Source organism: Oncorhynchus masou, chromosome 1, assembly GCF_036934945.1.
Source record: "Oncorhynchus masou masou isolate Uvic2021 chromosome 1, UVic_Omas_1.1, whole genome shotgun sequence".
Classification (NCBI taxonomy): Eukaryota; Metazoa; Chordata; class Actinopteri; order Salmoniformes; family Salmonidae; genus Oncorhynchus; species Oncorhynchus masou.
In genome coordinates, this window is record NC_088212.1 from 28,639,825 (window position 1) to 28,666,667 (window position 26,843).

A 26,843-nucleotide genomic window follows, 5' to 3' on the forward strand; every position below is an offset into this window, starting at 1 on the left:
AATGGTAGAACAGAGCTTGGACCAGATTCTGCTCCTGTTAATGTCTTAGGGCTTTGTTATGTTAAGCTTAACTCATTTAGTTATTTACGGTCTCAGCTACAGTTCATGTGTGATTCACCTATTAGGCATGTTTGCTGTTCATCTAAGAGTGATTTGTCCACAGTCGTGATTGAGGAACAATAGCAGCCCACAGTGGTGGTTACACTTGATTAAGACATGTCACGCTAGTGACTCAGCTCGGCCCATTCCAGACGTCCCCTGATTTAGTGTTTGAGTCTACGGTGTATTATAAAGCCAGTCAGTCGTGGTCAGCTGGCATCTGGTGATTGCCTTGGGCCCACGGTGAAGTAAGCAGCTAGAGTGGCAGCCACCCCTTATGATGATGACCTTGGGGCCCCAGGAGACTAGTCAATCCTATATTGGTGTTTAGTTTTTAGTTTTTTACAGGAAATGGTCTTGACTTTTTGTGGTTTTATGAAATACTCCTTAGCCTGATGGAAACTACTTGCACACATAATTGATGTCAACCTTTGTCAGAAGAGGTGTTTAACTTTTCTGTCTTTCTCTCCCTTGTTCTTCAGCAATGGCCCCTCAGTGGGCTCAGCCAGAGAAGATGGAAAAAAAGTTGCATGCTGTCCCAGCCAGTAAGACTGTCAAGTTCCGCTGCCAGGCCAGTGGGAACCCTACCCCAACACTCAAGTGGTTCAAGAACGGCAAGGAGTTCAAGAGGGATCAGCGCATCGGGGGCTTCAAGGTAACCCCCCCCCCCTCCCTGAATTCACCCCTTGGTACTAGACTGCCCAAAGACCATACTGTACATTGATCGTAAATGAATATCCCCAAACTCCTTGACCATGAGTGCAGGTGTGATGGTGATATCATCACTTTTAGATCACCAACCCCCACCCCACAGCATTAGAGGCCTGTTAGATAGGTGTGAAACTAGCTCCTGCTTTCCTCTAACTGGGGAACAATGCAAGGTGAAATCCAATGCCACAAAGGGATGATTGTGCCACAAAATAATTCCTTGAGGATAGCAATTTTAGCCCTCCTTAAGAGGCAGGATACACCTGACTGTCCTCATTTTAATGCATCTGGGTAACTGCTGTTTACTGCATTTGTTTTCCATCAAGTTATATCTGCGTATAGCAAAACCAACTTCTCAAAAAGGAAACTCAATGTAATTTGTTTTTCATAGAGGAGACAGGATAAATCCATGAAACATCCAATTAAGTTTATTTTTTTATTTGATGCCTGTTGACAAACTACATGTCTGATTCAATTGACATCAGGCAGTTTTCCTTCCATCTCTGTGTTGGGGAGCAGAATAGGACAGCTCGCTGTCAGAGGAAGTGAGACCGTGTAAACAGTTCACAGTAATGGGCGTGGTGGTGATGAGTCCGTTTACTTATCTTTTCCCTGATGCAGATAGCATCTGTATACTGTGTGCTTGGCTTTTAAAGTTGACCATATCTGCACTGCAGCGTGGACGGTTGTGTGTTGGCTTGCGACAGCCTCACGTGGTGTAAGATGTGCTGGGATGTTGTAGGGGGCCAGGGTCCTGTTCATCTGCTCTTCCCATCAAGGTGTTGTCCAGTCTTGTCCTCGGCAGGCCCCCCCAGCTGGGACACATTAAGGAGTTTCCTATCAGCTCCCTGCCTTCTCTCCCCCGCCCCGCTTTACCATCTGGCTGCTGTTTTTTCAGTCAAGGTCTAGATGGGAGGCTGGGGATGTCTATGAACGGGGCTCGCCAAGCACCCGCGCTTTGGTTTTATGACCACGGCTGCATTGTTCATATAGTCTTAATGTATGGAGACGGCAGGAGGAAATAATGCAGACCACATGTATTAACCCAAGCACAACACATCTGGCCAGAAGCAGCTGTAGAACCCCAGTACATTTTAGCTAAATGAGAGAAAGCGTAATGCAGGGTCTGCGTGTTTGATGTTGCCATTGTCTGAGAGATTTGTTCGAGTTTAATCACACACTACCGGTCTTGGCAGATTTATGGAAGAACAATTATAACTTGGAATATAGAGAACAGGATTTAGCCTTAGATGTACATGGGCTGTAACCTGACTGTAGTCAACCATAGTTTTTCCCGGAACATGTTGTGACATACAAGTCATGTAACCACCAAAAAACAGTTTCCCAGCCTCAATATGTTTCCAATAGTGCATTAATGTACTATTCCTCAAGCAATGGACCACAATAGTTTTATACAGCATGGAAAATAGTATCCTGATAGTTCCTCCTCCTTCCCATGGGGGAAAAATATATTTTGATCTGGATTTCATTAGACATCATTGAACTCGTTAGTTATTTGTACAAAATGGGGAAATATTAACTAGCAGAATTAAATGTGCTCTTGAGGGGTTATGTAAATCCCAATGTCAGAGAAAATAATCATTCAAGAAATGAACTTATGAATCAGGCTGGCTTTACAGCCTTTTTTTAGAATCTAAACAAGTCTTGGAGATTTATTTAAGTCTTAGTGCTTTGGTTGGACCAGCTGTCATCTTCAAGTGCCTTCCATACTTCCTCCTCTGACAAAATATTGAACCTTCCTCTTCTCCAATTTGTAGGTTCGAGAACACATGTGGACCATAATCATGGAGTCTGTAGTGCCATCCGACAAAGGAAACTACACCTGTGTAGTAGAAAACCAACATGGAAGCATTAACCACACATACCAGCTGGATGTTGTCGGTGAGTCTCTTCTCGGGGTCGTTGTAAAGGTGAAATGTCTTGTTAAGCATCCCGAAGCCTAAACCATTCCCCTGGTTTAATCATCGATTGGATATCCATGGAGCCTAAGTGTGTTGTTGGTTCAATATAGCTAATGGTTTACAATACTAGGCCCTAGTAATTGAAGTAATGGTGTCCCTTTTTCCAAGGAGAGTCACATGGTCTTTTAAATGAGTCTCTCTTTTCTTTTTTTTTCTTTTCTTTTTTTAAATGAACCTTGTTTGCGTTGTGGCTCTGTCGATGGAGCTGTGTAAAAGGGTGAAATTAATATTCCCCCCTGGACCTGCCCTGTGACTTACTCACGCTCCATTGGTTCTATAAATCAAAGCTCCACCACAGACAGTGGTGTCTCCTGGGATATTTGTGGCTGGGCCCGGGGTTGGCGTGACTTCACTCCCCAACCTTGATCAGCTGTGAGATCATTTTGGAGACTGAGTGTAATTCTACAAAATGTGTGCAAAGCACCACACTGATCTCTGTATCAGGAAAGCAACCGAAGCCTGACAAGTTGTTTCCCTGCCAGATGCTGGGCTCATTAGTACGGTTGGGGGAGTTATCAGTCATCAAAAGGGCGCCCAGAGAACATTTCTTTCAGGGCAGCGGCTTCAAACTTGTCTGCAAGCTTGTGTTTCCAGTCATTTGGGCCAAATGGCAACAATTATACAGGCGACAGAGTAGTAGGGGAACAGTTATATCCCTGGCTGTAAAGCTTACCATATTTAAGTAGTGAAATGACATGAGATCAGGGTAACCTTGTAACCTGGCCTAGATCAGGCTCTACTGACAGAGCTGTCCTCTTCCTGTTGCCTGTTACTCTCCTAGTTCAGCCATGCCTCAATCCCTATTCATTACTGGAATGAACTAGAAACATCATCAAATCACCAAGCAGTTTTTTCCTCAATGATAATCCATTGTTGTTTTTACCAAGGTATTTCTGTTGCAATAACCACTAGGATTTTCAACAAGTATGTGGTTGACATGTCTTCTTATGTGGTTGACGTGTGTCTGTGTCGCAGAGCGTTCCCCCCACAGACCCATCCTGCAGGCGGGACTGCCAGCCAATAACACTGCGGTGGTGGGCAGTGATGTGGAGTTTGAGTGTAAGGTGTTCAGCGACCCCCAGCCTCACATCCAGTGGCTGAAGCACATCGAGGTCAATGGAAGCCGCGTGGGCCCTGATGGCTTACCCTACGTCCGTGTCCTCAAGGTAGGGGTTCGCAGTGCACGGACTGAGTCCACCAGACTGTACACACCACATGGCTGCAAGTATTATTTTCAGTCTGGAACAAAAGGTGATAAAATGTAGGTTATGGGTGTGTTCGTAAATTCACTCTGGCTATCTACTCCAGATTTCAAAGCACTCTCGTCTGACTGTGCCAGAGCGCAGAGTAACTGATGAATTTACGAACACGGAACACCAGTTGAATATGACCGGTGTCAGTAAACGTAGGCAAGATCAAAACACTTCAAGATCAAAACGCTCAGAATTTAGGAACAGACAATCTGCCAACATTCTGTATTTACGAATGCCCAGAGCGCACTCCAGGGTGAATTTACGAACAGATGGCAACCCATGTAATACTTGGAGAATACAGCCAAACCGTATTAGATTTAAATTAAATCTAGTTTATAATTTTCATTGTATCAGTTTCATTGTGTCTTCTCTATTCTATCAATTCAAGGTTGTCTGACAGGCTGGAAAATACACTGCTCAAAAAAATAAAGAGAACACTAAAAGAACACATCCTAGATCTGAATGAATGAAATATTCTTATTAAATACTTTTTTCTTTACATAGTTGAATGTCCTGACAACAAAATCACACAAATTATCAATGGAAATCAAATTTATCAACCCATGGAGGTCTGGATTTGGAGTCACACTCAAAATTAAAGTGGAAAACCTCACTATAGACTGATCCAACTTTGATGTGATGTCCTTAAAACAAATCAAAATGAGGCTCAGTAGTGTGTGTGGCCTCCATGTGCCTGTATGACCTCCCTACAACGCCTGGGCATGCTTCTGATGAGGTGGCGGATGGTCTCCTGAGGGATCTCCTCCCAGACCTGGACTAAAGCATCCGCCAACTCCTGGACAGTCTGTGGTGCAACGTGGCGTTGGTGGATGGAGCGAGACATGCTGTCCCAGATGTGCTCAATTGGATTCAGGTCTGGGGAACGGGCGGGCCAGTCCATAGCATCAATGCCTTCCTCTTGCAGGAACTGCTGACACACTCCAGCCACATGAGGTCTAGCATTGTCTTGCATTAGGAGGAACCCAGGGCCAACCGCACCAGCATATGGTCTCACAAGGGGTCTGAGGATCTCATCTCGGTACCTAATGGCAGTCAGGCTACCTCTGGCGAGCACATGGAGGGCTGTGCGGCCCCCAAAGAAATGCCACCCCACACCATGACTGACCCACCGCCAAACCGGTCATGCTGGAGGATGTTGCAGGCAGCAGAACGTTCTCCACGGCGTCTCCAGACTCTGTCACGTCTGTCACATGTGCTCAGTGTGAACCTGCTATCATCTGTGAAGAGCACAGGGCGCCAGTGGCGAATTTGCCAATCTTGGTGTTCTCTGGCAAATGCCAAACGTCCTGCACGGTGTTGGGCTGTAAGCACAACCCCCACCTGTGGAAGTCGGGCCCTCATACCACCCTCATGTAGTATGTTTCTGACCGTTTGAGCAGACACATGCACATTTGTGGCCTGCTGGAGGTCATTTTGCAGGGCTCTGGCAGTGCTCCTCCTGCTCCTCCTTGCACAAAGGCGGAGGTAGCGGTCCTGCTGCTGGGCTGTTGCCCTCCTACAGCCTCCTCCACGTCTCCTGATGTACTGGCCTGTCTCCTGGTAGCGCCTCCATGCTCTGGACACTACGCTGACAGACACAGCAAACCTTCTTGCCACAGCTCGCATTGATGTGCCATCCTGGATGAGCTGCACTACCTGAGCCACTTGTGTGGGTTGTAGACTCCGTCTCATGCTACCACTAGAGTGAAAGCACCGCCAGCATTCAAAAGTGACCAAAACATCAGCCAGGAAGCATAGGAACTGAGAAGTGGTCTGTGGTCACCACCTGTAGAACCACTCCTTTATTGTGGGTGTCTTGCTATTTGCCTATAATTTCCACCTGTTGTCTATTCCATTTGCACAACAGCATGTGACATTTATTGTCAATCAGTGTTGCTTCCTTAAGTGGACAGTTTGATTTCACAGAAGTGTGATTAACTTGGAGTTACAGTGTGTGGTTTAAGTATTCCCTTTATTTTTTTGAGCAGTGTAGTATCCCTCTCCTAGGATATGATCCCTCTATGTAAGAGGTAGTTTCCTGTGCCCTGTTGAGTAAAACTCTATGCTTGACAGAGAAAAGTCCACACTAACAAATGATTGTGATCTCATTCAACAGAGACAATTGCTTTTTGACCCCTCAATCTGATTTAAATGTTTGTTACAACCTCATTGACTTGTTGCACGTGACTTGTTTTTGTTTGCAGCACTCTGGGGTTAATAGCTCGGACACTCAGGTGTTGACCCTCTACAATGTCACTGAGGAGGAGAGCGGGGAGTATATATGTAAAGTGTCCAATTATATAGGCGAGGCCAATCAGTCAGCCTGGCTGACCGTCATCAGGCATGAGGCCCAAGGTAACCGCCCCATGTAGCAGCAGTAGCTCAGAGCACACAGAGAGCCTCAGCCAAGGGCTGTTAGGACCACCTGGAGACGTAGGGACTTATTTAGGGACAACCTCAGCTGTTTCTTTCCTCCCTCGCTCCCTCCCTCTATCCCTCCTCGGTGCTCCTGACTGTAAATGACTCTATGGAAAATTCCCAGCAGAGCGGTTGAATGTGTTTAGTCTTCGTTTATGTTGGACTGCTTTCTCTTCCCTGCCCCATGCCTCTCCCGTGCCATCCAAATAAGGGCTTCTCCTACCATCCACTGCTATTACTTTCACTCCCTCACCCTTCAAAGTCTTATGCTCCTATTACTGCCTTGTTTTTCCCCCCACTGCTTTTCATCTGTCTTACTCAGCCGTTCCATCTTTCGATGAGCTCCTTTTTTTTTCTTGTGGATTTGTTGTATGGTGAAGTGTGTGTGGTCTTGAGTGAGTGTGCTCTGCTGAGGGGTTTTCCATGTAGCTCATCTCTTGCATGTAGAGATGAGTCTATAGGGTATGGGATGTCCGTCCCTGCTTCTCCTCAAATGGTGATGGTACAGTGAAGGGGTTCAGTGCTGTGGTGCGGTCTCTACCTAACTAGCTCCTCCACTAACTGACTGGAGGGCTGATTCTGTCAGTGCCCTCTAATGGCAGTGTGGATTTTTACTCTTGGTAGGGGGGATGGTGTTGGACTGAGAGGGGGGGGGGATGAACACCCCAGCTGCCCTCTGTCCTGTCCCCTCCACTACCAGAATTTTTTCTCTTTTCAGAATCTTTTACTCATGCCTCCCTTTTCCCTCTGGGCCTCTTGTCGGGTCTGCTTCTATTGTCCTTTTCTAGACTGCTGGCCTTAACACCACGGACAAGGAAATGGAAATCCTCCAACTGAGGAATGTGTCTTTTGATGACGCTGGGGAGTATACCTGCTTGGCGGGCAATTCTATCGGGTTATCTCATCACTCTGCATGGTTGTCCGTTGTTAAAGGTATCAATGGTTCTCTCCTCTGATCTCTACTTCCTCCTTTCCTTCCTCCTCCTCCCCTTTGGCCTGGTCATCCGCTTTCCACATTTCTCTGAATATGGTCTCTGTAGACCCTACTTCAGTGAACAATGTAAATGTGTGTGGAAGCCAGGCCAAGTTGTGCTACTAACCTTCACCCTCACCCTGTAAGCCATGTTCCAGGCCCATCCAACCTTTCTGGATGGGACAGTATGGTCCATGTTGAGAAATGTTTCCCCTCTGTCTTCTGTTTTATGGAATAACAGAATGCCAAACACCCTATCTGACCCATAGAAAGTACTGACCTCAACTGACAAGCCTTGAATAGTAAAGTTCAAGTGTTTATACCCTCAATATTGGAAAGTAGAATAAAAATGAATTACTACAATTAACATTATTTGGCCAATTTCATAAATTATTTGTCATTTTTCCACGTTAACTTTTTAACTTTACAATGCACTTCTACTTTATTGCTTTAAGATGAAGTTTCACATTGAAAAGGGGTTGTTTGGCAGTACTGTTGGTGTTTTACTCAAACCTATGTCTCTCCCATTCTGGTTTCAATATGGTGTTTACATTTGATTATGTGTAAGGCTAATGTTTTCTGACAAGCACTGCAAATGACATATATCCCTGATGTCATTTCCTGCTGTGAGGACAAAGCCTGCTCTTAAGGCTAGCTTTGATAATTGGCCCACTGTAGTGGACGGCTCATTCCTCAGGGTTGGAATTTGTCCAATTATCAAGCTGCTTGTCATTCAGCCTCTAGACACAAGGGCAGCTCACTTGTGTTGCTGGTGTTGGTATCATTCTGGTGTTTTTTGGAAAGCGAGGTAAAAAAAGAAACGTCTAATATGATGATTTGAATCTATATTGCAAAACATTACAACACTGTTCTGAATTGGAGATAAGTAGATTTTTGATTAAACAAATGTTATATTTTGTGTCTAGTCTACTTCAATACCTGGGTGGTTTGCTCCTTATCATGAGTCAATGTCAAATTTTGTAATTACAAGGAAATCATAATGAAAATTGTTTGTACCAACAACCACCACACAAGCCATTTAAAACTGGGTTTTTATGCAGCACCACCATTTTATGTGCCCTAAGGAAGTCAGAATGGGACATTTTACTTTAGACAAATAATTTAACTTAACTTACTATTGAACATGTTTAAAATGTGTCGGTGTTCAATGGCATGTTTTTTTTTGTTGCCTGTGATATATGTTCTCCTTAAAAACAGAGCCTTTGCACACAAATAAATACATTCAAGTTAGTATATTTTAATGTACATCCGGTTTAATGCTCATCAGTTTGCAAAAGGCTCTGTGTAATATATTTGGGTTTGTCCCAACTCAAGAGAACTTGGCTGTTGAGAATATAGCTGCGGCTCACACTGGAAAAGAATGTGGAGTAAAACCCTATGCCTGAAAGAAGTGATTGTGGTGCCACAATAGGAGTTTGTGCTCTGCGCTTTGTGCCAGTGGTGTCAAGGGCTCTGTTTTTCTGTACATGTCAGCTGAGTGGTCTTAGTGAACGTATCAGGGTGATTGTGTGTGTTACATGCCTGTGTGTGGTGAAAGTGTGATTGGTATTTGAGAATGCATGGACCTCTGTAGTTGCAATTTGACCCAGTGTGGCTGACCTCCTGCCACCTATCCTATCGCGTTGCCCTCATCCAGCAGTCCCCCCTTCTCCACCACCCAACCAAACCTACCTGGAAGTGCTGATCTACTGTGTGGGCTTCTTCCTCATTGCTGTCATGGTGGCCATGGCCATCATCTTAAAGATGCGCAGCTCGTCCAAGAAGAGTGACTTCAGCAGTCAGCTGGCTGTCCACAAGCTGGCTAAAAGCATCCCTCTGCGCAGACAGGTAACAGAAAGTAGATAGGGGGTTTGAAATCTTTATACATTTTCTTGCTCTTTGTAGTATTCTCATCCCATTTAGTGTAATCTTTATGGCATCTTCAAATTTTTATTTTCAAATGGAAGTGTTCATTATATTGTGAAAATAAAAAAAACATTAATTCCTTGAGCTTCTGGTTCCCCAAAGAGCCCATGGGCTGACGCAGGTTGGTGTGAGTAGAGGGCAGGTGTTCGTTCCATCCTGCTCTCTGCTTCCACTAGAATCAATTAGTTGTGACATTGTGTCTACAGACTTATTTCAGTAACATTTTGGGGGTTTAACAAACTGTACATTTACTTTCTGTCCACACTGGACATCTTTCTGTCTGTTGTTCCTTTCCTGGCTCCACTATGAGAGAGTAACAGCAGGCTTCTGTATTCCAGGTGTCAGTGGACTCTAGCTCCTCCCTCCACTCCGGGGTGATGTTGGTGCGGCCCTCCCGCCTCTCATCCAGCGGCTCTCCTATGCTGTCTGGGGTGTCTGAGTACGAGTTGCCCCAGGATCCACGCTGGGAGCTGCCCAGAGACCGGTACCCAGATGACTGGAACACACCTATCAAATACAGACATCACATAACACACCTTTGAATGGGAAAATTGCCTGTCTGTCACAATCCTCTCAAATTTGTTTGTTTCTTCCTCACCCTTTGACCCACTCAGACTGGTGCTGGGGAAACCCTTGGGAGAAGGCTGCTTTGGCCAGGTGGTGATGGGAGAGGCTGTAGGGATGGACAAAGAGAAGCCAAACAGGATCACCAAAGTGGCCGTGAAGATGCTCAAATGTAAGTCGTTTTTTTCCCCCCTCATAAACCATATCGAACCTGTGATTTGGGCACATGGCTGGGTCTCCTATACTGCATGTTGGGAAGTTATTTAAAAGGAGCATAGAAGGTAGCAGAAAGCCACAACCATAATTACAAGATGGGAGGAGAGTTTTACTCCGAGCCGTGATGCACAGACAAAAGAGGCATCTGCTACGGGCTCCTGGCCGCTGTAAATGGGAGACCAGAGTAAAAATGTATGAGAACCCCCTGACTTGGGATATGTGACTGTGATGAGTGGGGGTGGGAATGTAGGAAAATAACAATTTATGTGCTGCCTTTATCTCCAGACTGACCCCCCCCCCCCTTCCCCACTACCTGAATGTCCCTCTGGAAGTAGACTGTCCGTAGCCTATTGCGTATAGGTGGTGCCTTTGAAACATTTTTAAATAGTTTTGTAAATGTACTTTGAAATCATTTTGTGTAGTATAATCTACTTCGTTTTTTACAAACCTGGATTGATTTACTGTACATGGGAATTCTTTATTATTTGCAAATCATAGAGGTTTCAGGATTGAGTGAATTATATGAGTAAAACCAAATGGAATTTCTTTCCTCCCCTCAGCTGATGCTACAGAGAAAGACCTGTCAGATCTTATCTCTGAAATGGAGATGATGAAGATCATTGGGAAGCACAAGAACATCATTAACCTGCTGGGAGCCTGTACCCAGGATGGTAGGTCTCACACTGGCACATACCCCCCCCCCCTCTCTTCTTCCCTTCAAATCTTTCATTCAGAAATGCTGAAAACATGTTTAATTTTGAGGAAAATTTGGTGTGTCCCCCTCTTCTTCCCTTCAAATCTTTCATTCAGAAATGCTGAAAACGTTTAATTTTGAGGAAGAAATTGGTGTTTTGAGACCCTTGCATTGTTCAGTTGTTTAACAGCATGTTCAGATCAGCATGCAGAAATGTGTCCAATGTTATGAGTAAGGGATTCTGACACCTAGCTTTCAGTTTGAGATGACCACAGCTGCTGCCAGGGTTGCCATATCTTTCAAATCTTCACTGACAAGCCCTGGCACCATGCACTGTGTTCTGACCCTGTGAACATTGCAGAGATTTCTGTCCTCGACACAAGGCTGGTTTTTGTTCCACCTCGTCCCTTGAGAAGTTCTAGTAGAAGTTACTGTAGGAATCTGATAGCATTGCACAGATTATTCTCACCGGCTTGGTTTGAAATACAAACTCACATTTTTTGGCAAACTGTTTTCAAGTCAATGCATTTACTATAGATAGTGATGTAGATTTTGTTTAAACACTTGAGTACATGTGTTAACAGACATAATCTATATTTTTCTTGTTCTTTATTTATATTTTGTAGAGTCTTAATTCTGTGATTTTAATGTGTTTTTTTCCCTGACCACAAAATGGCTGTCCAGAATACACCATTAGTCTTCTCTCTCTGTGTGTGTGACATGTTAGGAGAAAGATACAGCTGTTGGTTATAATTCAGAGCTTAACTCTCACTATGACCCTTCCACCCCTCAATGAAATCCTTCCTCACCGCTTGAAATGCCATTTTGCTCCTATCCGTCTGTCTTGTGTCAGATGTCACAAAGTTATTCTAAATGCCACATCCTCTAGTGGTGTTGAATAGTGAGTGACGCTTGTCTCCCCCTCCCTCCCCAGGTCCTCTCTATGTTATTGTGGAGTATGCCTCCAAGGGAAACCTCCGGGAGTACCTGAGAGCTCGGCGTCCACCAGGCATGGAGTACTGCTACAACCCTGACCAGGTGCCCATAGAGAACATGTCTATCAAAGACCTGGTGTCCTGTGCCTACCAGGTGGCCCGCGGCATGGAGTACCTGTCCTCTAAGAAGGTAACATCAGGATCCGACTCTACGTACATCAGCACAGTTGAGTATAGTACAGTAAAGATGCAGTGTATGTGCTGGGCCAGCTAGACCTAGTTCTTATGTGTCTGTGTACAGTGTATCCACAGAGACCTGGCTGCCCGCAACGTACTGGTGACTGAGGACAATGTGATGAAGATCGCAGACTTTGGCCTGGCCAGAGATATCCACCATATTGATTACTATAAGAAGACCACCAATGTGAGTGTGCTACTAATTACATTACCTACCTCAGCCATGCAAATTCATGTGAGAATTGCTTCCCCTTACCTTATTCCATCTCCTTTGTAAATAAGCCAATTTACACTAGCATTTAACCCACAGGGTCGTTTGCCAGTCAAGTGGATGGCCCCAGAAGCTCTATTTGACCGGATATACACACACCAAAGTGATGTGTGAGTATGGAATAGATGCACCTTTACTATTTGTTGGAATGTGCAGAAGTTGGTCAGATTCACGTAACCTGTGTGTTGACTGACGGGTTTGTTCATCTGACTCTGCAGATGGTCTTTCGGGGTGCTGCTGTGGGAGATCTTCACACTGGGGGGCTCGCCGTACCCGGGGGTTCCTGTGGAGGAATTGTTCAAGCTGCTGAAGGAGGGCCACCGCATGGACAAGCCCTCCACCTGCACCCATGAACTGTAAGCCCCCTTCCTCAGTGTTTTATCATTAGAATGGATACTATGGGATTATCCCAGAGCTCAGGGACGCCGCAGTAAAGATATTGTCCCAGAGCTCAGGGACGCCGCAGTAAAGATATTGTCCCAGAGCTCAGGGACGCCGCAGTGAAGATACTGTCCCAGTGCTCAGGGATGCCGCAGTAAAGATACTGTCCCAGTGCTCAGGGATGCCGCAGTAAAGATACTGTCCCAGTGCTCAGGGACGCCGCAGTAAAGATACTGTCCCAGTGCTCAGGGACGCCGCAGTAAAGATACTGTCCCAGTGCTCAGGGACGCCGCAGTAAAGATACCGTCCCAGAGCTCAGGGACGCCGCAGTAAAGATACTGTCCCAGTGCTCAGGGACGCCCCAGAGCTCCCAGTGGGACGCCGTCCCAGCTAAAGATACCGTCCCAGAGCTCAGGGACGTCCCAGAGCAGTAAAGATACCGTCCCAGAGCTCAGGGACGCCGCAGTAAAGATACTGTCCCAGAGCTCAGGGACGCCGCAGTAAAGATACTGTCCCAGAGCTCAGGGACGCCGCAGTAAAGATACTGTCCCAGAGCTCAGGGACGCCGCAGTAAAGATACTGTCCCAGAGCTCAGGGACGCAGTAAAGATACTGTCCCAGCTAAAGATACTGTTCCAGAGCTCAGGGACGCAGCAGTAAAGATACTGTCCCAGAGCTCAGGGACGCCGCAGTAAAGATACTGTCCCAGAGCTCAGGGATGCAGCAGTAAAGATACTGTTCCAGAGCTCAGGGACGCAGCAGTAAAGATACTGTCCCAGAGCTCAGGGACGCCGCAGTAAAGATACTGTCCCAGAGCTCAGGGACTCAGCAGTAAAGATACTGTCCCAGGGCTCAGGGACGCCGCAGTAAAGATATTGACACAAGCCAGCAGCAGAATTATCTACCTTTCCCGCTCTCCTTCTCTCCCGCTCTATTTTCTACATTTCTCCCCCCTCCCAAAGATACATGATGATGAGGGACTGCTGGCATGCTGTTCCCTCTCACCGGCCCACGTTCAAACAGCTGGTGGAAGACCTGGACCGCACCCTGGCCATGACGTCCAACCAGGTGAGTCCCCACATTTGAGCACACCTCAGCAGTTCACACAGTCAACAGAGCTGATACCCTCATGTTACTGTCAGGAGTAAATGCAAAATGTTAATGTTTTTACTTCACATTTAAGCCACTTGTCTGTATGTGGGTGTAAACGTAATGATATCCAAAGCCAGATATGACTGTTCTGGCCAGTGTCTAATCTTCTCTCATAAATGCCATCTGTATGTGTTTGCAGGAGTACTTGGAGCTGTCTGTGCCTCTGGACCAGTATTCCCCCAGCTACCCTGACACACGCAGCTCCACCTGCTCCTCGGGCGAGGACTCGGTCTTCTCCCACGATGCTGGTGCTGAGGAGCCCTGCCTGCCAAAGTTCCCTCCCCACTCCAACGGGGTGGCCATCAAGAAACGCTGATACCTCACTCCCCTCAAATACCAAATATTCCTTTTCCTGTGTTCTCCTCTGCACAATTGGCCTAGTATGGATATTTCCCACCCTCACAGAGACTAGGTAACACACCAGTGGAGATTGTGACGGGCTTACTTCGGAAATGTTTAAACCGACCGGTAGGGCATCAAGAACTCAAGGCAGTTTGCTGGCTCGTGGTTGAGGTGGAAATGTTTTCAGGGCACTTTGTATTGCTGGGATTTTCTTTCTGTGTGTGTCAAACAGTGCAGGAGAAAGAAACACTCACTAATTTCTCTACTCTGAGCATTCCACTGAACAAGGGAAACAGACAGGATTGAATTGAAAGGATTATGAAATGGATGGATCAGAGTTAGAATTATGTCTGTTGTATTTGTTAATCAATAATAAATGACCAATTCTAGAGAATATATTACCAAGGGACATTCATACATTGTATACACTATATATACAAAAGTATGTGGGCATGCTTTCAAATGAGTGGATTCGGCCATTTCATCCACATCTGTTGCTGTCCGGTGTATAAAATCGAGCACACAGCCATGTAATCTTCATAGACAAACATCAGCAGTAGAATGGCCTTACTGAAGAGCTCAGTGACTTTCAACGTGGCACCGTCATAGGATGCCACCTTTCCAACATGTTACGTTATCACATTTCTGATCTGCTAGAGTGGCCCCCGGTCAACTGTAAGTGCTGTTATTGTAAAGTGGAAATGTCTAGGAGCAACAACGGCTCAGCCGTGAAGTGGTAGAACACACAAGCTCACAGAATGGGAGTGCTGAAGCGTGTAAAAATCCTCGGTCCTTGGTTGCAACACTCACTATCAAGTTCCAAACTGCCTCTGGAAGCAACGTCAGCACAATAACTGTTTGTCGGGAGCTTCATGAAATGGGTTTCCATGGCCCGAGCAGCCGCACTCAAGCCTAAGCTCAACATGCGCAATGCCAAGCATCGGCTGGAGTGGTGTAAAGCTCGCCCCCATTGGACTCTGGAGCATTGGAAACGCGTTCTCTGGAGTGATGAATCACGATTCACACCTGGCAGTCCGGCGGACTAATTTGGGTTTGGCGGATGCCAGGAGAACGCTATCTGCCCCAATGCATAGTGCCAACTGTAAAGCTTGGTGGAGGAGGAATAATGGTCTGGGCTGTTTTTCATGGTTCGGGCTTGGCCCCTTAGTTCCAGTGAAGGGAAATATTAACGCTACAGCATACAAACATTCTACACGATTCTGTGCTTCCAACTTTGTGGCAACAGTTTGGGAAGGCTCTTTCCTGTTTCAGCATGACAATGCCCCTGTGCACAAAGCGAGGTCCATACAGGAATGGTTTGTCGAGATCGGTGTGGAAGAACTTGACTGGCCTGCACAGAACCCTGACCTCAACCCCATCGAACACCTTTGGAATGAATTGGAATGTCGACTGCGAGCCAGGCCTAATCGCCCAACATCAGTGCCTGACTTTACTAATGCTCTTGTGGCTGAATGGACGCAAGTCTCCGCAGCAATGTTCCAACATCTAGTGCAATGTCTTCCAAAAAGAGTGGACGCTGTTTTAGCAGCAAAGGGGGGAACAACTGCATATTCACGCCCTTGATTTTGGAATGAGATGTTCGACGAGCAGCTGTCCACATACTTTTGGTTATGTGGTGTATGTTGGGTCAGTGGTCAGTTATTCTTTCAAACAAGTATGTCCTTGTAAATACAGTTAGGCATTAATAAGAATATATATATATTTACAATGTTCTTGTTTTTATTACCATATTTGTTTTGTTTTTGTACAAGGATGCTAATGTTTGATCCATTTCAGTATAATCCATAGGGGAGTTTGCTACATGAAATTACTTTTAAATTGTATTGAATATTACATGGCCAGTTTTTGCTGTCTCAATTCTTTGTCAGCTTTGCTTTTTTCCCTTTAATCAATCAGCCGCTTAACCATTAGTGGAAACATTCTACGTATATTTGTTTTTCATGTCAACCTGCAATACAGCGTTATTCTTAGCTCCACGTCCGCAGTTGATGTCGATTAGAGAAACCAGCAATGTTCTCTCACTGAAATCCATGCTGTAGTAGTTTGTGCCTGTGTGAGGGTGTCCGTCTTTTATGTACCTCTTCTCATTGATGATCGGTCGTTTATTTTAAGTATGATCACAGCTGTACATTTTTCTAGTTAACCATGCTTATAATAAAAGCAGAATGATATGCTTCAGAAAACACCATGCACTTTCATTGTGCATGCCTGCCATGTAATGAACTGATCCCCTCCATGCTTCTACCAGGAGACCCATTTGTTTTCAGAGCTTGTGTCATTGTAAAAGTTACATCAAATAAAATGCTATTGAAAAACTCTTAATTTAAAGCTCAGTTTGAAAAAACTTAATAAACGGGTCTGTAAATATCTTGATTTTGTTGTTTGTGATATAAATCGTGTTTACAGAGCGAGAGCGATAGTCACTTCAATCTCCTCCCCATTTAGCTCAGGTTACTGGGGGTGATTAAATATGATAATGTGCTGCTGACACCAGAAGAAATGTCTACTAGTGCAGAGAGCCATGGGCAGCTGTAAACATGTCATTTATTGCAGTGTGAATGGCTTGGTTTGGCTGGCTCTCCAGCTCCATCCATCAGCCTCCACCGACCCTGATATCTGCCTCTGGCTTCCCCTCTGGCTTCCTGCCATGGACTGATGCATCACCTGGATTGCTGTTTCCACGCAACAGGCTTAAACCAGTCACACAGAGGGACAATTCCTGTTCCCTGTTAAGAGCTAGCTTTTACTGCTGGGGTCAATGGATCTAGCCTTTAGTACCTACTGTATATCATTGCTAAAGGGGAAAGGATGCAAGAACGAGTTGGGGTTTTGATTCTGTGTGAGCTATTTCATCCTTCAGGCCAGTGTACTTGAACTGAAATATGAATGGTAACTAAGGACTAGTACTGGAGAGGGGATTAAGTGACAGTTTCAAATGGCCCTATTATCAGAAAAGGCTTTTCCAGGGACATTGCCTCTCATTAGTCTTTAACCAGGAAATGAGAAGCCACCTCTGTTCCCTTCCTGGATTCTGAGGCCAATGATGTCACTTGAATGTTGATTTGTTTTGTGTGGAATTGTATTAATCCCTGGGAACGTGTACCAATAAAAGGACATCCGTGTGCTGTGGCTGTGACCATCAAGGGCTCCATATGGACCCCTGGAACCTTGGACCCCTGGAACCTTCGTTTATAGCCGGCTAATGGTGCATCGCTAAGAAGGCCGATGCAATTAAGTGGATGGTATTATCACTTCTGACAGATGGTCCAGGAAGAGTTGGGTGGGGCAAAGTTAATTAGTTAGTGTTCAGTACAGCAACAGTGATATGATCAGGGCTCTACTAATAGTTTCATACTGGCTTGGGGTGCATCTGATTTATGAGCACCGTGTTAAAATAAGACTAGTGTTTAATATCTGTTTGTTTTGGTATACAGGCTACACTGGATGATGTCTTCAAGCATCGTTTATTGTTCATTGTTGTTATTTGGATGTGCTTTTGACCCTGCTGAAAAAGCCAGCATCAGACCAGTCAAAATGTCAAACTGGTCGGAACAGCAGGGTTGGGGAATAACGGATTAATCTCTTACTTGTAACTGATTATAAAAAACTAACTGTAATCTGGTATATCACAAGCAATAATACTGTGAAAAGATTAGATACTTTTGAAAAACTAGATTACTTCTAGGATTGCTTTTAAATTCAGAAAGGATATTTGCAAAAGCAATCTGACACCTTTTCAGTTTTCTGAATATCTTTCAAATCCGTATGGTAAAAAGGTCGTAAATGTAAGTTTGTTCCGCCTGAGCGAGTCTGACCACAAGTCAGAGACGTCTAACACACCAAATGCGTTTGATGGATTGTGGGAAAAGAGCAGGAATAGGCTTTTGTTGGCTACACGAAGGGCTATACCAAATGCAGCGTTTGGAATACATTTTTCACATGCAAATAGCACTTCAGTAGTGCTCAAAGCATGGCATTCCACGAGAGTAGCATTTATTTTTCAACTCCAAGCAATGAGACCAATAAGTCCTCCATGACAACAAAATCATCAACAACAGAGTAGGTTAAAGGCTAATAGAGTGGGGCAAAAAAGTATTTAGTCAACCACCAATTGTTCAAGTTCTCCCACTTAAAATGATTAGAGGCCTGTAATTTTCATCATAGGTACACTTCAACTATGACAGACAAAATGAGAAAAAAAATCCAGAAAATCACATTGTAGGATTTTTAATGAATTTATTTGCAAATTATGGTGGAAAATATTGATTGATTAATTAATTTTATGCTACACAAAGATAAATAACAAATCTTGTTACTAATCCAATCTGTTAGTTGGACTTACTCCGTTACTGAAATGATTGCTCCAGTTTAGGTAGTCTCTTTTATTTGTCTTTCTAACTCTGCCAGTCATTCTGAATACAGATTGTGGGTGAATAGAAGTTTCAACTGTTGGATATCCCCACTTTCTGGATTCCAATAGGAATTACATTTGCAAGCCTGCATTATGTCACTGGCAGGCCTGGTAATAATGGTCCCGGAGAAGAAGGCAGACGTTTATGTGTCCCCAATCGATTTTGTTTTTTAGTTTGTTTATTTGTGTTTTTTGTCAAATAAAAAATTACTTATTTTGTACGTAATGTTGCCACTACTGTCTCTAATGACTTCTGCTCTTTAATTACTTGTTACTTTTATTTCTTATTCTTATCTGTATTTTTTTTAAACTGCATTGTTAGTTAGGGGCTCGTAAGTAAACATTTACTGGTGACCAGTTTATGTTGGTATGCTGTTAACCAGCATACCAGCATATGCTGGTCACCAGTGTCCAAAACACAGCGAAGGCTGGTCACCAGCAAAACCAGCAGTAGTGACCAGCATATGTTGGTCTATGCAGTTTTTTTCACAATGGAGTCTTTGAGACTGAGAATACAAGCAAGAGTGTGAGAAATAACAGTCAATAATGAGTCTTCATTTAAAGTCTGGGAAATATTTGTTTAAATAACTGCTTTAGCCTCTGATTTAAGATGCGTAATGATTTCACACAGTGCTGGTTTAGTCATTGGTGTTTTAACACTGACCATGACTGCGGGGACTCAGATGAATTGATTTATTTTCTTGTTCATTTAAGTTGTCTTGATTTATTGAAGTTTGGGCTCCTTGTCTCTGTGGTTTTTTTCAAGCTACAGAAAACCTCCATTATTGTCCACAATTTGTGGCCTGTCAGGACTGACAGATGACCTGCTCTTCACCTTGCAGATTCCCCACAGAGGTGACGCATTGTCAATCAGCCATCATTACTCAGCTTCAACTGAGAGTGAGGCTTGGGAAGGTGGCGGGGGAAAACCTGCTTATTAAAGCCTCCACCAGAGAGAGGAGTGGTGACATCAGCCTGTTGTTGTGCGCCTCTGGCTGTTTCATTGCAATTGAGACAATTATTTATGGGAACAAGGGAGGAGAAAAGTGGAGGGGGTTGTCATTGCACATGAGGGGTAGAAGGGAACAAAAGGGAGTGGGACAATGCAGGGGCTCATGAATATCAATTCGGCCAGCTTCCATCTGCTATGTGTTGTGGAGGAGACTGAGCCCTGTCTCCTGTCTTAAAGGCAGAGTGTCTACACATGCAGGGCCCACAGAATGAGGGGGGCACTGCCTAGAGCGAGGGGGGCACTGCCCATAGTGAAGTGGGCAGTGTCCAGAGCGAGAGGGGCACTGCCCATAGTGAAGGGGGCAGTGTCCAGAGCGAGAGGGGCACTGCCCATAGTGAAGGGGGCAGTGTCCAGAGCAAGGGGGGCACTGGCACTTTCCAGAGTGTGGGGGCACTGTGCTGTCAGAGCTGTTAGAGCTCTTCAACAGCCACTAAAACCATGTCACCTATAATGAACTGTAACCAACACAGACGAATCAAAATAACCATTTTGAAGCACAAACAAGGGAGAAAAATGTGGGCTGTGAATTACTCAGTAATGTTTTGAATCCTAAAATAACGTCAGAAATTATATATTTTACTTTGTCTGGTGGGTTGTTTCTCCATCCTCTTATTGAGGGTTAGGAGTTGATGATCGTCTGGGTTTTTATCCGACTGTGGCCATTGTGGTTTTTGGGTGTAGTTCAGTTCTTGCAACATAGTTTGCAGTGGTACATTATATGTCATTTTTATGATGTAAATGTTTTCAAAACAAAAGGATAAAGAAAGCAGCAGTCTCATCAGTATAGTGTAGAATCTCTAACAGCATACAGAGGTCAATATGACAGCTGTTGGCAGGGGTCTGGGGTCTCTGTTGACGACTGGGCCTATGTCTGTGGGATGGCTGTGTCTGTGACAAGCCGCCAGTGCCCTGGGACAGAACTGACAATAGGGTTTAGCGTAGAGCAAGGCCTGTCCAGGAAAGGCCTTGCTCTACACTAACCCCAACAGTCAGTTAGGTTGTCCCTCACTGGCCGTCACAGTATTGTCTCTCACTTCCTGCCCTGCTCCTCCCTCCATGTTCATCATGGAAGTAGTCTTGTGCTCAAAAGTGAAAGAATAAACCCTGACATTCACACGTCACAGAGAGACAGAGAACAGGGAAACTAACGCATGCAGTGACATTCCATCACCTATTAATAGCCACTGAAAATGCCAAATGTTTTCAAGTCTATCTTTTGTAAAAACATTTGGTGACTAATTAATTCCATAAATGAGGGATTATGACTGTGAAAGAGGTTGGACTGGAGGGGACACTATGGCAAGAAGCTACTTGACTCAAGCATTTATGGAGTCTGGTAGTATGGGTGTGGTTGGGGAAGAGGAGATGGAGGACAGTGGTTTTGTGTAGGTGGGTGTAAAGCTACCAGCAGATGGCTGTGTCAGGTTGACAAGGCGTGTTGGCCTCTTCACAAAAGTGATGCCTGCAGGCATGGCCCCTCTTCTTTCTCACCGGATCAACTTTCTTCTGCGTTGGAATGAGTCAGACACCTCCTCCAGGCTAAGACATATAATCTGGGCTTGTCAGGCCCTTTATCAAATAGGATCAACTGGTGTGCCAAGCCTTTCTCCTCTGTCCCCATGGGCAGGAGGATACCTGCACATGCATTCCTTCAACACATCCAACTCCCAAGAGGCATATCACCTATCTTTTATGATGGCTCAGCTCAAGGAGGGAGATGGTTGCTCTGGATAGTACTGCATGATATCAAGCTATGATACAAACATGATGTTTGGTTGTTGGAGGATTTCTGAGCTCCTCTGGTAATTCCGTTTCAAAATATCAACATCAAAATGCTGCTCAACAGAAATGCCCGAACTCACTATCTTGGAAAGGGGGTGGAAATTGAGATCTGGATGGACACGAGATTGATTAAAGTTGTTTACTTAGAGCTTCAGTGGTATATGACAATAGTAATCTGTTTTCCCAGTAAAAGATGAAGACACCATGTACAAAAACCCTCCCACTCTCCACCTACCTGGGAGGGGGTGGGGGGGTTGCCATACCACTCAATCGAAGCTCATTAAGAACGATCATGTCAATCTGAAAAAAAGCTGGGGCTCCCACTTTAAATACTTCATCCTTTTTAAACCAATCAGCACGGACCACTAGAGATTAGTTATTGACTCCGTATTGCATGAATGTGGTGTGTGGCGGCAAAGGTATTTACTTTGTATCGTTATGTAGATTTTGATTGTTGTACATATAAATGCACCTGTATTTGCTAATTGTGTAACGCTGTAGTGTTTGGAGTATTTCAGGTTGGGTGTTTGCCCTTTATTTACTATGTGCTTCTGTTTTCCATTAATGCCAGGTTTCTGTTCATCCTAGTGTAACCATCTACATCCTCCTCTACATCACCATCTTTTATCATCTGTTACACTGTCTGAATCCTACAAAAACCGAAGATGCAAATCTAGTCAATAAAAGTTCAAAAGGTTGGCAGACATGCCCATTGTGGTACCTCCCATCCGTCCTACCCAGTTTCTTTGAGCTATTTGACACACCAGTTATTGATGGTGTGACAGATTGGTGTGGATAGTGTCACATGTCTCCTGGACGATACTCTAGCCTACCCCAGGGCGCATTTCTCAACTTGGTTCTATTTCCCGGCTGGCTGCAGCGAGCCCTTTGCATGTTCCCTCTGCTAGTCAGAGTGAGTGACGAGATTGGGAAGGGAATGAATCACAGCAGGGTCGTTGTTTTCAGAACTAATCAGATCACTTGGCCTGCCCTAAGCCATATATCTTTGTAAGCTCTTTAATTGAATTGAGTCGGGATGAGAGTGCCTGACTGAAATGCCTTCCTATGTGTAACTGAGCCCCAGCAAGACAACATACAGTATTAGACTTCTGTTTGAAAAAGGGTTTTGTTATGGTTTTTTATTTGATAGGATTTCTGTCACAAAACAAAGGGTCATATCCCCTTTCTGCAGAGCATGAGCATTACAACCTACCTGCTGCACCCCTAAAATGTAATCTGCTCTGCAGCAAGCAGGTTTTATCCTCAGTTTTCACCTGTATTGCCTAATATGAAATAATCTGAAGCTTATTTTTAATTGTATTTTTACATTTGACTTGGCTGATAAAGACAGTCATCAAAAGTGATAGAATTGTCAGACGCGACCTGTTAAAAACAATTACCTTATTTGATTTCTTGGTCACCTGGTTAAGTGGTAGGATGCATTTGCACCCGACTCATTGGGGATGCTGTTGCTCCTTCAGGACTTTATCTTTCGGCTCTATTAGCATGTTACAATAAGGTAAGGATTCATTTTATTGATGGGAGACGTAAACTCCCTGGCTGTTAGTTTGTGGCTGGCTGGCACCACTGCCTTTTTATATCCACTTTGGGAAACATTTCCAACCAGACTAGTTTAATTTGGGCGTACAGAAGACTTACTGTACTGGAATTACTATGTTGCTGGTATTACTTTGAGAAGTTTCTCCGTAGCATAGCTAGTGACACTTATGTGCATATGTCTAAGTGGAGTCTGAACATGGCTGAGTGAGACCACCTGTGCAAATGCATTACCTGGGACAGCTGGATTTTCCGAGAGCACAACAGTAACTGAGGTGAAACAGGAAGCATCTTACTTCATATGTAGCCAGAGGGAGGCTGTGAAAGCCAGACACATGGCAGCAAGGACAGAGAGCCTTCTTCAGGCTGCTTGGCCCTGGCTTCGGATGTGGGTTAGAATATGAATTTTAAAAAGTCAATGTTAAACACTGAGTCATGCCAGTGACGCACAGTAGCAGTTATCCAAACATGTCTGATCCCCACAGGTAACAGGCCAGGGCAATGAGGTCACTGAAAAGGCTTCAACAGAGAGTTGAATAGCTTTAATTTAGAATACACGTGCCACACAGGAGGGGGAATGGTGGGGGAGGAGCACAGTCTGGTAGAGAAGAAAAGAGGGCTCTGTAGCTCTGAACTCTAAACTTGCCAGACTTTACACCGTAAACTGCTTCTATTCCAAGGTCTTTAGATTTCGATCTCAAATGCAGGAAAGCCGAAATGTTGAAGTCCAAAAGCACAACTGTTTATGCTATAACTGTTGGCGACGTGCTGACTGGACAGAGAAAGCTGCTGTGCTTGTAGGAACACGTCTAATCTCAAAGTTTTCTCCTCATGTCTGCTGCTGTGCTCTAAAGCAGGCAGCCTGTTTTGTCTAAAGTATGGCACTCTCCACACTCAAACGTTGTTAGAATGTTCTCATTGTTATTTATTTTATGCTTCGCTTATACTTGGCGCTAACATGGGTCCTTTGTCCTGATCTTGTTTACATTCTGATTGTGGCCACTTTTTCAGACATGCGTCTACAGATGGTGCTAATGTTTTTTATCCACCCACTGCCTGCATTGTGACCAGATTTTCCTGTATGCAAATAATTTGTCAGATATTATTTCAAAATGTACATTTTTTAAGACACTGATGCCATATGTCCATGTTGCCACCTGTCAATGATTTTAGAAGGCAGGAAAATTATGGAAATGGTTTTACTCTCCACATCTGTCTACATACGAGATATCCATACACATCCATATACATTGCGTACCATCACAATGTGTTTTTTATTGTCTACACCTGTCAAAACATGTGGGCACAATCAGAAAGTGAACAAGATCAAGACAAATGATGCATGTTAGCACCAGGTATAAACAGGGCTTTAGACAGCATAAACTGTGTTACAGCCCCTCTAGGTGTCGAAAGCGCTCCACAGGGATGCTGGCACATGTTGACTCCAATGCTTCCCACAGTTGTGTCAAGTTGGCTGGATGTCCTTTGGGTGATGGACCATTCTTGATACACACGGGAAGCTGTTGAGCATGAAAAACCCATCAGTGTTGCAGTTCTTGACACAAACTGGTGAGCCTGGCACCTACTATCATACCTCGTTCAAAGGCACTTAAATATTTTGTCTTGGCCATTCACCCTCTGAATGGTTCACATACACAATCCATGTCTCAATTGTTTCAAGGCTTAAACATATTTGTTTAACCTGTCTCCTCTACACTGATTGAAGTGGATTTAACAAGTGACATCAATAAGGGATCATAGCTTTGACCTGGATTCACCTGGTCAGTCTGTCATGGAAAGAGCAGGTGTTAGTAATGTTTTTTTCCCCTCAATGTATGCTAGATGACATGAGATATAGGGCTGGAGCAGGGAGGCAGTAGTGACTTAAAAACCTGACAGTGCCATTTTATCAACTCTAAAGTATCTTCCAGGTAGACTTTAAAGGGGTAAACAAATATTTTTATGAAGATGTAATTAATAACACACATACAAACAATACCATTGAATGCAAAGGTAGTAGATCAGTTGCTGTAAATGTTTGCTGTTTTTGCAACCTGGTCTCAGAGCCAAATGAAACATACTTTACGTATGATACCTACTAGTTACTTTAGACAGAGATGAAAACAGGGAGGTCTGGGAGGATGGGTGCTAACCCTTCCCTTTATTCTAAATGTAGCCCAATCACCTTACATGCTACATAAATTCACCTAAACTTTGTCGTTTTGGTTACCCTAACTTTCAATACAAATTTCCCCCATAATTTTCCTTTGTTGTTGCAGCACAACAATCAACCTGGTCTCAGAGACAGCCGTATAATATTTTACAACTGCTATTCCATTCATAATGTAAACTAACGTAACTCAATATATCATAGTAAATGGGGTGTCAGATTTACGTACACAATAATATGAATTGCCCTGAGACCACGTTGATTTAGCAGCAGTTGGATCACTGTTACTCTAACTTCCGCGACGCATATAAGGCCCTGCCCCGCCCCCCTTTCGGAAAAGCTGAGCACGACTCCATTTTGCTGATACCTGCCTACAGACAAAAGCTAAAAAAAGAAGCTCCCACGCTGAGGTCTGTCCAACGCTGGTCCGACCAAGCTGACTCCACACTCCAAGACTGCTTCCATCACGTGGACTGGGACATGTTTCGTATTGCGTCAAATAACAACATTGACGAATACGCTGATTCGGTGTGCGAGTTCATTAGAACGTGCGTTGAAGATGTCGTTCCCATAGCAACGATTAAAACATTCCCTAACCAGAAACCTTGGATTGATGGCAGCATTCGTGTGATACTGAAAGCGCAAACCACTGCTTTCAATCAGGGCAAGGTGTCTGGTAACATGACTGAATACAAACAATGCAGCTATTCCCTCCGTAAGGCTATCAAACAAGCTAAGCGTCAGTACAGAGACAAAGTAGAATCCCAATTCAACGGCTCAGACACAAGAGGCATGTGGCAGGGTCTACAGTCAATCACGGACTACAGGAAGAAATCCAGCCCAGTCACGTACCAGGATGTCTTGCTCCCAGGCAGACTAAATAACTTTTTTGCCCGCTTTGAGGACAATACAGTGCCACTGACACTGCCTGCAACGGAAAAATGCTGTCTCTCCTTCACTGCAGCCGAGGTGAGTAAAACATTTAAACGTGTTAACCCTCGCAAGGCTGCAGGCCCAGACGGCATCCCCAGCCGCGCCCTCAGAGCATGCGCAGACCAGCTGGCTGGTGTGTTTACGGACATATTCAATCAATCCCTATACCAGTCTGCTGTTCCCACATGCTTCAAGAGGGCCACCATCGTTCCTGTTCCCAAGAAAGCTAAGGTAACTGAGCTAAACGACTACCGCCCCGTAGAACTCACTTCCGTCATCATGAAGTGCTTTGAGAGACTAGTCAAGGACCATATCACCTCCACCCTACCTGACACCCTAGACCCACTCCAATTTGCTTACCGCTCAAATAGGTCCACAGACGATGCAATCTCAACCACACTGCACACTGCCCTAACCCATCTGGACAAGAGGAATACCTATGTGAGAATGCTGTTCATCGACTACAGCTCGGCATTCAACACCATAGTACCCTCCAAGCTCGTCATCAAGCTCGAGACCCTGGGTCTCGACCCCGCCCTGTGCAACTGGGTACTGGACTTCCTGACGGGCCGCCCCAGGTGGTGAGGGTAGGTAACAACATCTCCTCCCCGCTGATCCTCAACACTGGGGCCCCACAAGGGTGCGTTCTGAGCCCTCTCCTGTACTCCCTGTTCACCCACGACTGCGTGGCCACGCACGCCTCCAACTCAATCATCAAGTTTGCGGACGACACAACAGTGGTAGGCTTGATTACCAACAACGACGAGACGGCCTACAGGGAGGAGGTGAGGGCCCTCGGAGTGTGGT

The 26,843-nt window shown here is 44.8% G+C and overlaps 1 protein-coding gene across 11 annotated transcripts in view; it reads left to right on the forward strand.

The window, feature by feature from the left end:
* The window catches only part of LOC135541255 (fibroblast growth factor receptor 1-A-like), a 48,875-nt gene extending 32,331 nt beyond the window's left edge, over positions 1-16,544 (forward strand). For 3 of the 11 annotated variants that reach the window (XM_064967370.1, XM_064967361.1, XM_064967378.1), the window contains 14 exons: positions 582-754; positions 2,586-2,709; positions 3,765-3,955; positions 6,247-6,397; positions 9,091-9,287; positions 9,698-9,843; positions 9,974-10,095; positions 10,700-10,810; positions 11,768-11,994; positions 12,070-12,192; positions 12,316-12,386; positions 12,495-12,632; positions 13,619-13,724; positions 13,948-16,544. In XM_064967370.1, the coding sequence (XP_064823442.1) occupies positions 582-754; positions 2,586-2,709; positions 3,765-3,955; positions 6,247-6,397; positions 9,091-9,287; positions 9,698-9,843; positions 9,974-10,095; positions 10,700-10,810; positions 11,768-11,994; positions 12,070-12,192; positions 12,316-12,386; positions 12,495-12,632; positions 13,619-13,724; positions 13,948-14,124 (2,057 nt within the window). In that variant the 3' untranslated portion in view covers positions 14,125-16,544. Of the gene's footprint in view, positions 1-581; positions 755-2,585; positions 2,710-3,764; positions 3,956-6,246; positions 6,398-7,248; positions 7,394-9,090; positions 9,288-9,697; positions 9,844-9,973; positions 10,096-10,699; positions 10,811-11,767; positions 11,995-12,069; positions 12,193-12,315; positions 12,387-12,494; positions 12,633-13,618; positions 13,725-13,947 lie in introns of all 11 variants that reach the window. The other 8 variants (XM_064967416.1, XM_064967400.1, XM_064967425.1 and 5 more) reach the window with 8 other exon arrangements.
* The last annotated feature ends 10,299 nt before the right edge of the window (positions 16,545-26,843 follow it).